Below are 14101 nucleotides of genomic sequence, written 5' to 3'. Positions count from 1 at the left end.
GACCACAGGACCATATCGTACTTGTAAGCCACAGTAAAATATTTGGATTTTTGAAGGAAGAGAGGAGTCACTGAAGTATTAGCAGCAAGAGGATGACATAATAATGTTTGCATTTATCGAGGTCACTGTAACTTCACTGTGGTGAGAGGACAATAGAAAGAGAGAGACAAGTACAAATGCAAGAGATAATAGTTTGAACTAGGTTGCTGGGCAGTTGAAATGATGAACAATAGGCTTGAATCAGGGTATGGTGAGGCTTTTGAAGGATTAAGACTTGGTCACTGTTGGATGTGGGAAGTGAGGGAAGGAGAGGCATCAATAACAATGCCAAGGTTCCTGTCTGAAAAAACTAGGTGGATGGTATTGTCATTCACTGAGACTGAGGACACAGGAGGCACAGGAGGTTTGGACAGAACAGTAATTTCTAACACTTAGTGAATGCTTAGAACATGAAGACACAATCCTAAGTGCTTGATATGTTCTCTGTCACTTTAGAGATGACTAAACTGATCAAGGTAAAATAACGTGCTCAGTCACACAGCCAGGGAGTTGGTTCCAGAGTCCAAGTTCTTGACCACAATGATGGACTCCATGTCTTTGAAGAGCATCACTTCAGTGTTGAACATGTGATGTTTGAGATGCTGCTCATGAAACACAAAGTAGAAATGATGAGGGAAATAAATTCGAGAAGAAATTTGAAAAACTTTACAGCCATCAGTCATCAAAGTTAAATGAAAAGAGGGTCGGGAAAGGTGAATGAGGTTGTAAAGAGGAGAGCATACAATTAGAAGGGCAACGAGCCTCATGGTGGACAAACTCTAACACTACAAACCTTGGTGTTTGGTAGAGAAGACGGCAGTCTCTCAAAAGACAGAAATGGAGGAACTGAGGTGGAAGGATAAATGTCAGAAGAGTGTGAAGTCAAGGGAGCCAAAAGAAGAGTGTTTCTGAAAGAAAAATGTAATTCTCTGACCAATGCTTCTAATAGATCAAGAAGAGATTTAAAGTATGAAGGAGATTAAAGAAAAACCTTTTCAAACGTGGAAGTTAATCTCCCACCTTCCTTATTTGTCTATACTAACAACCACAATTCCACTAATCTAAAAAGAATTTTAAAATACATATAATCACAAAGAAAAAGAACTTTGAAGAAAAGACATCTTGAGATAAGAAATTTCGACAAATTTTAAGAAGAAAGGGAAAGAAGATGTAGCTTATATTCAGCCATATAAAAAGTACATTGTTAGCTACATTATGAAGTACACAAAAAGGAATACAAAAATTGATTTGCTCCATAGACCTCCTGAGAGTCTTGGAGTCAACAGGTACCAGACAAAGAACTGAAAAGACTTAGTACTGGAAATAGAAAAATTGACTGAAATCCTTATGTACAGAACTACATAGCTATGCCCCAGGCAGAAGACCAGAATATTCTTTGTCTTGCTGCCATTATCCTGCAGTGAGACCTAGCATGCATACAGAGCTTCCAATTAGCTTTTTAGAGTTTTAGTCTTCAGTATTGAAGGACAGCCAAGGATCACCAGACATTTATGGAAAACCCCTATCATGAAAGATTAAGACCAAAAGAAACAAATGGAAAGTGGAACTCAGAAAAAAATGCAAGGAGCAGAGGGTGGAGGGCACAGGACAAAAAAAGTCTATAGATAATATCTTCCAAGAGAAATGAAAATGATATGCCACACTGAAATGCAAACACGAAAAAAGAGCATGTGTTTAGAAAGCAACAAATTTTTGGACAGTAAAAATGTTATCTGATAAAAGATAATACAGCAGATGGACTTAGAAGATGAAATTGAGAAAATCTCCCAGAAAATAAAATAAAAAGACAAAGACATGGAAATTACAAGAGAAAAAAATAATTGAATTACAGGATAATTCTAAGAGGTAGGTCCTATATTCAGGTAATCAGGATTACAGATGGAGAAATGAAAACAATGAAGAGGAAAAAATCATCAATTAAATAATAACAGAAAATTTAACATAATTGAAGGATAAGTGCTTAAATGGAAGGGTCCATCAAGTACTCAGTACAGTGGATTAAAAAAACACATCAAAGCACATTGTCATGAAAATTCAAAAGACTAAGATAGCAATTCTAAAATGTCCTAGCAGAGGGGAAGGTGGATGTGAAACAGGATTTTAAATAGTGATGGAGCTAGATTTCCTGAAAACAACCTTAAAAATTAAAAAATAATAAATTACAAATACCTTTGAATTTATAAAGAAAATTATTTCTGACCTGGAAGTTGTATCCAGCCAAACTTTCAATTCTGTCTAGGTGAAAGAAATGAAACCGTGGTCATATATGTAAAGGTCTCAAAAAAAGTACCTACCAGAGATTCTGTTTTAGTAAGTTACTGGATGTTATAGTCCACCATTGAACGTTGTATTCCAGTAAGTCTAAAAAGAAAAAGACATGAGTTTGAGGAAGTAGCAACGAAACAGAAGAAAGAAATACAAAATTCACAGAATGACAGTGAAAGGAAATTCCAGAATGTATATATATGTATATACGTATACATATATATACATATATGTAGTCTAGAAAAGCAACCAGTCCAGACAGAAGCAGGAAGATATGGTGCTCCTGAAGGATTTTTCCAGGGGGTACATAATGACAGATTACACGTGTTTTACTATATCAAGGGTAGATTCAGGAAATTGAATTAGTGAAAGGTACATAGAAAAAACAAACAAAGAAAAAAGTAACTTATAAAAAGATGTACAAGAAATAAAGTGTGATTGAATTACAGTGATATTATCATCATAATAAAATAAATACAATTAATTTAAAACAAAATTGCTACTTATATTTTTGGCTGGTTAGGAGTGTCTGGGAATTTGTTAGAAGAAAGCTCTGTTACATACTAGAAACCTGTAGTGGAAAAATCAGGGGGTAGCCCTACAATCAAGTGATTTAGAAATTTAGGGTGAAAAAAGTTGAAAGTTATTATGTGTAGGGAGCATAAATCAGGAATGGAAGGAGTTATGATTGAGAGATAGTCCATGAAGCAGCTACCAAAATCATCAGTGGGTTCAAGAGATGGTAAATGAATGATGTGAAGAAGAGCAGAAAGATATTACTGCCGAGACCAGCACAGGTCCAGGGCTTTTATAGGATGAGAGGAGAATCAATCGTTTTTAGAGAGCACAGGGGATACAATTCCACTTTCCAACCCTGAAGGGTTTAAGGTGTGAGAAATCCACAGGCTCCACTTCTAAAGGCTGCAAGTGAACCATGTTTCAGTTGAGACTTCAAGGGGGAAGGGGCATTCAGTGAAGAGGGTCAGTGAAGTTAGTGACCGTGAGGTAAAATATAATCTCAGAGCTCAGTTGGATTGAAGGAAAGCCACGGGGAAAGCTCAGCACGTAAGATGAGACAAGGGATAGAAAAGATGAACAGAAGAGCCTACTTTTTGGATCAGTGAAAGGAAAAGCAGCCTTAAGCGAATAAATTGCAAAAGTCTTAGTGGACAGAGGATACTCTGGCCAAATGGTTCAGGTACAGGCCTGGATAGTCTCTTTTTTCTCTTCATAGTAAAACAGTTTGCAGTGGTAGCAATAGAATGGGTGTCAAGAAATAGCCACATGGGTCAATACAAAAGGGTGAGTACAAGGCAGTGGACGACATGTGTGAACAATTGATTCCTCAGCTGTGAATCATAGACAGGATACGCACTTTGACTCATCTCTGTGGCATCACAGCTGGGGAGTCAATGTGGTCACCAGTGACAAATTAAAAACCTGGGAATTTTTCAAGACTCCCTCTCCCCACAGCCTCCCTTCCACCTCTCATTGAATCTATCACCCATGCTTTGGATTCTGCTTCTTAAATACCTTTCCATTCCATCACTTCTCTCCTTCCTCACTGCTGCTATCATAGTCTAAGTCATCATCACCTGCCTTTACAACTGCAATAACCTCAACAAACAATGACTAGGTGCGTAACATTTGTCAGATATTTGCTGGATGCACTTACTGGCTGCTTACTATGTGCTAGATCCCACTGAGAGGCCAACTTACAATCAAGCCTTTCAAGTAAGGTCAAGTAAAGTAACAGTTACAAACTGTGATTCAAGCTCCCAGAAATGAGAAGTGTAGGAGTCTGAGAGATTGAAAGTAATGGAGTAAAAGTCATCTTTTTAATGTTTTGAGTCAACCTTCTACAGATTATCATGTGAAAATAATTATCTGTAAGACCTGACTCATGAACCTGTCCCCAAAATGTAATTGTACTAATTTCAGAAGCTAAAGGAGGAAGAAGGATGACTTTGGGCTGAACTTTCAACATCTCAAGTATATTCTACTCATTTGCCTCCAAATGTGACTTAATCTAAGCCATTTGAAAACAAAATACTGCATTATTTTTGTGAACTGTCACTTTCTGCAATAGGTTTATGCTGATAAGCAAAAAAAAAACCCAACAAATAAAATGCAAGATTTCACAGCATTTCATCAGTTTTACCTAGAGAAAGCTGTGCCACATTTGTTTTCTCCTGTTAAAATCAAAGGATTCATAAAGATTCTTATTCTGATGTGAATAATCAATTCAGCTCTAATCTGTAGCTCCAATAAAGTGTAGCTTCATGAAAACAGAGACTTTGTTCAATTCACCACTCTCTCCCCAGTACCTAGTTCAATCCCTGGAACATACTGGTTATTCAATTTATGTATGTGGACTAACAGAATAAATTTGAGTCAGAAAGAGGACATGATAAACCTTATAGGTGAAACTTGAATATTTTTGCAGAAATCAAAGAAGGTATGTTTCTTCCGGCAAATTCTGGAAGTTTCTATTCTGCACTGCAATTTGTGTAAAATTGAAAAAAATCACAGATCTGTTACAAGTGCTAGCATAAGCATTGCACTGAGTGAGAATTGTATTCTGGCCCAGTTCTGCTATTCCAACCACTATGTGATAAGTCTCTGAATCTTTCTGAATCCATTTCTTTATTTGTTAAATGAGAATAAAAATCTATCTTCCAGACCTGACAGGACTGTTTAAGGATTAAGTGATATAATGCATGTGCATGTCCTATGTAAATTTTGAAGCATTATGTAGTTATAAAATACATAGCAGAATTAAGTTTATAACTTTTACATATTATAAAATGACTTTCAAAAGCAGTTGGTTAAACGCTTGTGGTTTTTTTCCTGTTTTTCTCTAGTGCAGTGCCTGGAGATGACCACCAAACGGAAGATCATCGGCCGTCTGGTGCCGTGCCGATGTTTCCGAGGTGAAGAAGAAATCATCTCAGTTTTAGATTACTCCCACTGCAGCCTTCAGCAGGTGCCAAAGGAGGTCTTTAACTTTGAACGGACCTTAGAGGAGCTTTACCTAGATGCCAATCAAATTGAAGAGCTACCAAAGGTAATTTTTGACAGCCTATCGATTTCAAAGGCTCGGTATAATGGTAATGCTATCTAGGTAATTGATAAATCATTCAAATTAATAGAATTTTTCCCATGATACTCATTGCCTTTTAATGCCACTTTATTTGTAACTTCATGTGATATAGCAATAACCAATTGAACTCCACAGAAATCATCCTTTTATGGATTATGCCTTGTTATTTTAAGATGGACTCCAAGAAAATATAGATTGGTGGGTTGAGATTAATAGTTTCTGTTTAGGAAAGAAAGGGGAAATATAGTACTCTCTATTCTAGAACTGAAAATTTGTGTGTTGTATGTTAAGCTGACATTGTTTTAAAAGCTTGAATGATATGTTCTAAGTCTAAGAAATAACTTTTACACACGCACAAACACACAGAGTTAATGCTATTGTGAAAAGCATGCTGTTGTTTCTGGAATTTGGAATCTTTGATTATTACAAACATCACTGAGTTTATATGGCATCCAACCAATAAATATAGTATAGCTAAAATTTTTAATATCAAACTTTGCACACATGTACATGCACACTGCCATTATGACACTGTGCTATGCAAAGAAAATGCCTCTGGTGACCAGAAAAGATTGGATGGTAAGAGATTAGCTAAAGCAAACCAAGGCCACAAGCAGGAGGTTCAAAATCTAAACCACTGGATCCTAATGATCACCTAAATGAGTGACTCAGATTAAGTAGTTGGCATGACATTTACCTGTGAAAGATTTACGTAATGGCTCATAGGAAAAACAATGTCATTTCCATCATTTATGCTAAAAATGCATATTAAATATCCAGGAACCAGAAAAGGAATCTTTCGTAATTAAAAGCTAATTTAATTATCAAAATGTGAAGGAAATGTTCTGATCAAAGGAAATTATGAATAATTGTTTTCATTTAGGATAATGAATTACAGTGTTTATATAACACTTCAGAGACTAGTTCAATCTGTGTTGCTTAATATTCTGTAGTAAAATGTAAAAATAGAAAACAACATGCCTTTCACACAGTAGTCGAAGTCCACACAGCTTATAATTTAGTACTGCTTTGCTTGTCATTTGGAATTAGGAATTTAACATTATAGACAGAGTAATAGACCACCACAGGTGTATACTATATATGAAGTAGTGTAGGAAGAGAAATGTGAAAAAAGCAATTAAAAAACCTGCAGAGAAACATCTTGAAATTGAAGAGAAACATTAAAAAAGAGAGAGAGAATAGAAGTAATTTTGGAAAAGCCAGTATGTGACCAAAATTGAAAGGCACAGTGAATTTGGTAGACGAGGTCAATTTAGCTATATGTAAAAGAGGATGTAACTAAATTTGAGTGCCATACTTAAAAGCTTTCTCCATTTAAAACTATCTAGAAAAACTTTAGAGATTAAGAACCTGAGTTTTGGATTAGACGAACCTGGGATTGGAGCCTAGCACTGCTGATTAGTTGGGAAGGTATTTTACTTTGTGACTGCTTCAGTTTCTTCTTTAGCAAAACTGGGAAAATAACAGCACTACCTATCTGGTTAGACAGATGGTTGACAGATAGCTAGATAGATAGACAGACAGACAGATAGATAATATATACATACATATGTACGTACATACATACCTACATACCTACATACATACATACATAGATGGATATATAGGATATTTGTTGAGATATGCCTATGCAGCCCCTGGAATAAAAAAATACTCAGTAATTGGTATTTATCGTTCTCCTATCACAGACGAAGGAAAATTTCCATGTTAATTACCCTGGGTAAAACAGTAAGATTTTGTAACATTTTAAGGTAGGTTCTGGTTATTGACTCTCCAGCAAAAAATGTGTCGCACAGCTTCACTTCTGACTGAAATTTCCAAAGACCGTTTCTAGGAGAAAACTGTCTTCTGCCCATGATGGGTGATGGGTTATTGGCCCTAACAGCTGCACCAGCACACTTATGATAAATAGTACCAACACTTCCCCAGAGCATTTCCTTGAGTCACAGAATCACGTTCCTAGATTCTTTTTGAGTAAATACAACTTCGGAAATTGATTTATTTAGCCCTCAATTACTACAATAAACAAGTCAAGGCCAGAAAAGTTAATTAACTTCTCTTCGGCCACATGGGATGTTAAATTCTTATCCAAAAACTATTACCAAAACTATTACCAAAGACTATGTACTTGGATAGAATGGATTATATACTACAGGAACAAGTCAAAAGTTCAGTGGACAACTGAAGTTTTGCGTTGAGCCCCGTGAGCGTTGGCAGGAACCACTGCTCTGCAGGAACCTGTAAATGATAGCTGGTCCACACAGGGTAGAAATGCCTACTTATTATTTCTCTTACAACAGTCATCCAACCTCTTCACGAAACTTTCTCTTGCTGGAAGAAGTCACTCACTTAAGAAGCAGACCATTATCGGAAAATTCTTGTTGTTAGAAAGTTCTGTGATATGTTAATGATGCATATCCATACACCTATCTGTTCATCTGCAGCTTGGCTGGGCACTCAGAGTGCTAGAAGGATTATTAACGCATGCCTTCTCTGGACAAGGAAGTATGCTTCTGGCTTTGCTGCCTTGATCCTTAAAATATTTTAAAGGCATTCATACACTTGGCCTTAGAGCTCTTTTTCCCATGACAAGTTTCCAAGTTTCTCTGACCATTTTTTCAAGGACATGCTTTCCAGATGCTTCCTTATTATATTCAATGTAGAATATTGTTAGTAAGCTAAGAGATGCGGGGGGAGAAAAAAAGCCTCCATATCTACAGTTGTTTCTCCTAGGAAGAAAACAGACATTGGGAAGCCAGGTCCAGGCGAGGGCTACAGTGAAACAATTTCATGGTGCTCACCACTCCGTGTTGGCCACTCATGCAGGACTTTATAGCTGAAACACTGATCATCTGATACAAAGCAGACAAGAATTTATCAAAGAGGGATATTTTAGATGGAGGAAAATTTTGTGATGGCTTGGATCCAGTCACTGGCCAGAAATAGAAGAAATCCTCTCTGACTTTTAACAAAATAAATGAGCAAGAAAAATGCACCTGAATCATCCCTGCAGCCAGCAGGTAAAATAGAGCTCCAAGTTAATGACCGGCAAATGGGTTCTGACAACTATGTGGGAGCTGTTTGTGCTAATCCTATGCAGAAAAGCCAAGCAAGCTCTCTGCTCAGAGCCTTGGTCCCTACTCTTTCCTCGGCCAGCACTGCTTTTCCACACAGCCTGCTGCTTCATTTCTCTCAGGTCACCGCTCAAACGTCACCTTACCAGAGAAGCTTTACTCATTATCTTCTACAAAATAACAATGCCCTCCAGCAACGCCACTTATTCTCCCCAACAAAATTTTAAACAGGCTTAATTATGTCTCTAGAAGGTTTCTAGGACAATCCAATTGTGTTAACCAGTAGCAATATACGGCTTAAATATTTTATTGTTGTTATAAATTCTCAGCATAACTCTGATACAGTGTATTATTATTTTGCAAAGAGTAAGACCTTTGACTGTGGTCAGAGGTGAGAAAAACAGGAAATGTTGGTACCTGTCTACATAGAATGTTCTCATTTAATTTGGTTTTTTTCCCCTTAATTTCTGATGTAGATTCTGGGGGTTGAAGTGAGGTGAAATAATTTTTGTGGCTCCTTCATAATCCACTACCTAATACAGTACACTCAGTGTGCTTTTTCTTCCTCTCAAACCCTAAGTACTTTATCCATATAAATTAGAGCTTCCACATAATATTTTCTCAAATTAAGGAATGTGCTCGCTGACTCTAGAAGCAGTGAAAGGAGGGAATGTCAAAGAACTTACTTTTACACGTGTAACAGCAGCAGGGTAGCCCTCTAAAATTCCTTTCGAACTCAACTTTTTGTGATTCCCTCATGTGAGGTACATTTTAAATAGATAAAAATGATAAATAATAGAAGGAAATATCCTGACAAACAGGGAAGTGAATATAGTTGCTGGTTATTATCACAGAAGTTCTACAGTAAGTATAAGGAGCTCTGAAGAGAGAGGACCTAGGCTTCGTAGAAGTTCTGGCACAGATTAGTCATGTGGCTTCAGACACATTGTTTAACCCCTTCAAACCTTAGCTTCTTCATCTGCATTAGATGCTAACAAATTTGTTTCTGCCGATCTCCTAGGACTACAATGAGGGCCAAATAATATAAAGTATGTGAAATCACTATAAATACAATAAGGTGATATATGGCTCTTGAGCTGAGAAATGGCTTATTTTGATAAGAAAGGGCATATGTTTAATGAATTTGATTTGCTTATTTAATATAAATTTAGACAAATATAATACTACAATAACAAACAAATTTTAATTGGTAAACAAATGGCTATGCATTTACTATTTAATATGGATGTACAATTGTGTCAGTTTTTGTTCTTGTTTTTGTTTTTTTATTATTGGCCATAAAAAACAACGGGTCATTTTAGATAAAGATGAACAGTTATTGGAAATAGATCTTGGGCACAAAATTAATAGAAGCCTGAAGAATGTTGCATGAAAAATGGGTAGGAACCAAGAGAGCTCTGGATTGCTACACAGAATTCACAGTACAAATATAGTTCACACTGCTGCTCTTGTAACAAATGTACCTCCAAATACCCCCATGTAACCATGACATTTGTTCAAGTTTCAAACTCCAGATAGCTCCCCAAATATTATACAATGAAGGATGCCCTTAAAAAGAAGGTTGAGATTCTAGTGGAAAAAGGGGGAGGGGTAAGCAAAAAAAAGTGTCCTCCAATATCCTACATATCATATAACTGCAATTTTATTGATCCATCTTTTAATTCAATATTATCTGCTACTTAGGATTTGGGACCCTGAAGCCAAGCTTTTCCTTATACTTTTAAATAAAATTGTTTGAAATCAAGGGCACTTGTTTATTTTGTGCAAAGTCTAGTGACATCAAAAGAGCCAGAGAAGAAATATTTTAGGGGGACAAATTCTGAGATGCTTGTTCATAATTATGCTTTCAGTTTATCAAAATTTGAATGATCATTGATTATTTTTTTCTTCTACTCAAGAGAAATCTTTCAAAGTGAAAGAAACTACTTGTATCACTATTGTTGCTGATTAAACGATTGTTATGTTTGAAAAATATGAAAAAGCTTTGCTCTAGATTAAACATGGCCTAAATTTGCAAATATAGAACATAAAAGCTGACACTTGTTTAATGAAGTTACTTCGTTTTTTAAAAGTTCACATTAACAGACAACTCCTTAAGCATCTGTCTTGCATGAACAAATTGTCTGCAACCTTGGCATTTTATGTGAGTAGCCCCACATCTATCTATGGAGGGCTGTCCTAAGATCCTGGGTTTAAATAGAGATGACCTTTTCCAACTCACTCACTTCCTCAAAGATACTCAGTGTGCACGGTGCGCATTATTCTGTCCTCCATGCCAAAGGTATAGCGTTTATCTGAATATAATAAAACATAATTCAAAGTAAAACTGTTACATGAGTGCTGCATAAATGATCAAAATTTGACTGTTTAATCTCTTGCCTAAAGCATCTTTCTCCAAGTCTGTTCTTTTATTGTAATTACTTTGACATTCAAATACATAGTTTTATTTTCAATAAATAAATAGGGGCCTAAGGCAGAGTAAGATGAAGGGCAAATTTGTAAAAAAAAAAAGAAGAAGAAGAAGAAAAGAAAAAAGTTTATATGTGGAAAAATTTAGATAATTTTTTCTTACTCAGATTTTTATTTTTGTTTAAAATGTTTTATTGTTTCAAAAATTTTTAGTATTAACAACTCCCTATTGTGTCAGTGAGAAACTGGGGCTCCTCTAGTACCTCAGTTTTTGAACTGTTTTATCTTCCAACTGAAGACTTATTCATTCCATCATTTATTGCTAACCTTTACCCAAATATCACATCTCATAGAAATTCCAATGAGGTTGAAAACCCGTTTGCTGACTTTTACCAACAACTTTTGGGAAATGAAATAAAAAACACATTTTAGGTAAAGTATATCTATTGCTTTGTTCATTCATTCAGCAAACATCTCTTGAGTACCAATTATGTGCAGGCAACTGCTTTAGGAGCCAGAGACATTTTCCTCAGCAAGACCAACAAGTTCCTTTTTTCACAAAACCTAGGTTGCTGTAAAAAGAGAATGAAAGTAATTTTTAAAAGAAAATATTAGGTAACGGCAAGTACCTTGATGAAAATAAAGCAGGGAAATTTCTGGGAGACTACTTCAGGTTGAAGGGACAGTAAATGCCTCTCTAAGGAGTGACCCTTTACGTTGAGTTGACTGGGAGGAGTCAACCATGTAGCTCTTGAGAAAGAGCATTCCAGACAGAGGGAATACTCTAGGGTAGGAATGCGTGTGGTATGTTCAAGGAACAGAAGGAAAGTAAAGCGGTACAAGATTCAGTAGGAGGTATATATAGACAGTGGGGCTAAACCCAGTAAGTTTAAGTAAGCCAGGGAAGGCCTTAAGATTTTATCCCAAGTTGGGTAGGGACCTCTGAAGAATTTCTTTTTCAATAGTAATATTAAATAACTTCTATCTTTTAAAAATACCACTTTGGCTGAAGTGTTGGGAATACATCGTGGTAAGTCAAGAGTGGACGCAAGGATATTAGAGGCTACGGTAGATACTTAAGTCAGAAGCTGGTGGTCTTAACTACATTGGTAGTGATGAAGACAAAGAGAAGCATTTCAGATTATGCTCTGTAGGTAAAGTTAATAGGATTTGCTAGTGGAGTGGAGATAGGAGAGATTTAGAAAGAGTTGCTATTGATAAATTAGGGAAGCAAGAAAAGAAAGAGTTGCTATGGATTCTGAAGGAAAACATGCTGTTGTCATGGAGGCTAAGAACAGAAGGAGTTTCAAGATCAGAGAGTAATAAACTAAGAGACTGACTTAGATAATGGAAGAGGGACTGTTTATTTGCTAGTATAGAAGTAATTGCTGACCTTGGTAAGAGTGGTAGGGTAGAAACCCAATGAAGTGGACTGAAGAGACCACAGTGGATATATACAGGATATATACATCTCTCTTAAGAGATTTTGTTGTGAGGGAAGGCAGAGAATGAGAGAAGCTAGAGAGAAGTTTGAGGTCAAGATGAGGTTTTGTTTATTTGTTTTTTAAGACCAGTGACATTGAAGCACATTTATGCACTAGAGAATATATAAATTAGAAGAAAGGGGGAGAAACTAAATGAAGGAAACTGATGGAATAATTACAGGAGCAAAGTCCTATAAGCAAAAAGACATGGGATTCACAGAAGGCGTGAAGGGGTCGCCTCTGAGAGGAACAGGCACACTTTATCCATTTTAATAAAATAGAAGAAAGAAAATATGGGTACAGATGATGGTAATTGGTAGGGCTTCAGGGACATGATGGGTATTGAAATTTAGTTCAAAGGATAGAAGTCTCAGTGTGCTAAAGAAATACTGGTATCAGTGAGCCGAGAAGATGGGAAGTGGCAATCTTGCCGTGAGCTGAGAGGGAGAATGGGGTGCAATGAAGCCTAGGGTTCTAGAGGAATATAATTTACAAAACAAAATTAAGGGTCTTAAATGTATACATTAGCTATATTTTGTTATGTTTTTCTTGAAATGGCAGGTAGTTGGCCATAGAACAACTCTGACAAATAGGTGTTGGCATTCTCATTTTATCTGTCTTTTTTTAAGGGAGAGGTAATTAATGGAGGCATGGGGATTGAACCTAGGACTTTGTGTGTGCTAAGCATGTGCTCAAACACTGAGCTACACCCTCCCTTTATCCTTATTTTAAACCCAATGACACTGAAGCACAAAAGTTAAAGGAATTCACTGAAGGTTATACAGCTAGAAAATGGTGAGGTCCTTGGAATACACAGGCCCACGTTACTCAGAATTCCACATGCTTCCCAATTTACTAATCTGAAGGAAGACCTTCTAGCATTTAACATTTGACTAGACTGGAGGATAAACAAAGAGGAGGAATCAAGGATGATAAAATTTTCATCCTAGAGAACTGGGAAAATGGTACTATTAAAAATATTTTGAAAATGTCTATTGTATATAAATATATGACACAATCTGTTTTAGGTGAAAACTGAGCTATTTGCTGAGCATTCTCATAAAGACACCGAAAGATACTGAGAGATCTGAAACTGAACGTCGTCAGGGCAGGGCTGGCAATGCAAACCTATCTTTCACCCAGAGAGCAGAAACAAACAGGCATGTTCTGCTTGGCTTATCTATTTTTTTAAAATTATAGACAACTTGTAAAATACTAGCGTTTTACGAATAAAAAAAAGTCTATTTAAAATAAAAGGAAGATCAGAAAGTCTGGTGGTGTCCATATGCCCAATTGGTAACAATTCGGTGGAAATTAGTGTCTAGTATCACTGGGCTATTTTGATGGAGCAGTCTAGTTTGTTACAGATCCCACCCAGACTGCCATCCAACATGGAAGTTGCCCACTTAGCTCCTGTAGGAAATTGAGTTTGCAACCTAATATGTATATTCATTAATTCCTTTATGAAAAAATAATTGTTTACTATGTGTCAGATACTTGATAATTGGAAAAATAGCAATTGAACAGACTTTAGCAAGAAAGACAGACATTGAACAAGAAAGTGCATCAAGTATGCTATCTATTGTGATGGGTGGGGAAACACTGAGTGTTTTGGAAACATTCAGCGGCATGTTCTCCCTAAGGAATATCATTGAAACTAAGAC

General features: G+C 36.4%; 1 protein-coding gene across 5 annotated transcripts in view; it reads left to right on the top strand.

Annotated features, from left to right (window-relative positions):
• The window catches only part of LRRC7 (leucine rich repeat containing 7), a 426756-nt gene that overhangs the window by 149537 nt on the left and 263118 nt on the right, over window positions 1-14101 (top strand). For 3 of the 5 annotated variants that reach the window (XM_072975753.1, XM_031683476.2, XM_031683477.2), the window contains one exon: window positions 5190-5392. In XM_072975753.1, the coding sequence (XP_072831854.1) occupies window positions 5190-5392 (203 nt within the window). Of the gene's footprint in view, window positions 1-5189; window positions 5393-14101 lie in introns of those variants that run through there. The other 2 variants (XM_072975751.1, XM_072975752.1) reach the window with 1 other exon arrangement.

This window comes from Vicugna pacos, chromosome 13, assembly GCF_048564905.1.
Source record: "Vicugna pacos chromosome 13, VicPac4, whole genome shotgun sequence".
Taxonomy (NCBI): Eukaryota; Metazoa; Chordata; class Mammalia; order Artiodactyla; family Camelidae; genus Vicugna; species Vicugna pacos.
Note: the sequence above shows the minus strand (reverse complement) of the source record. Positions and strands in the feature narration are given on the sequence as shown.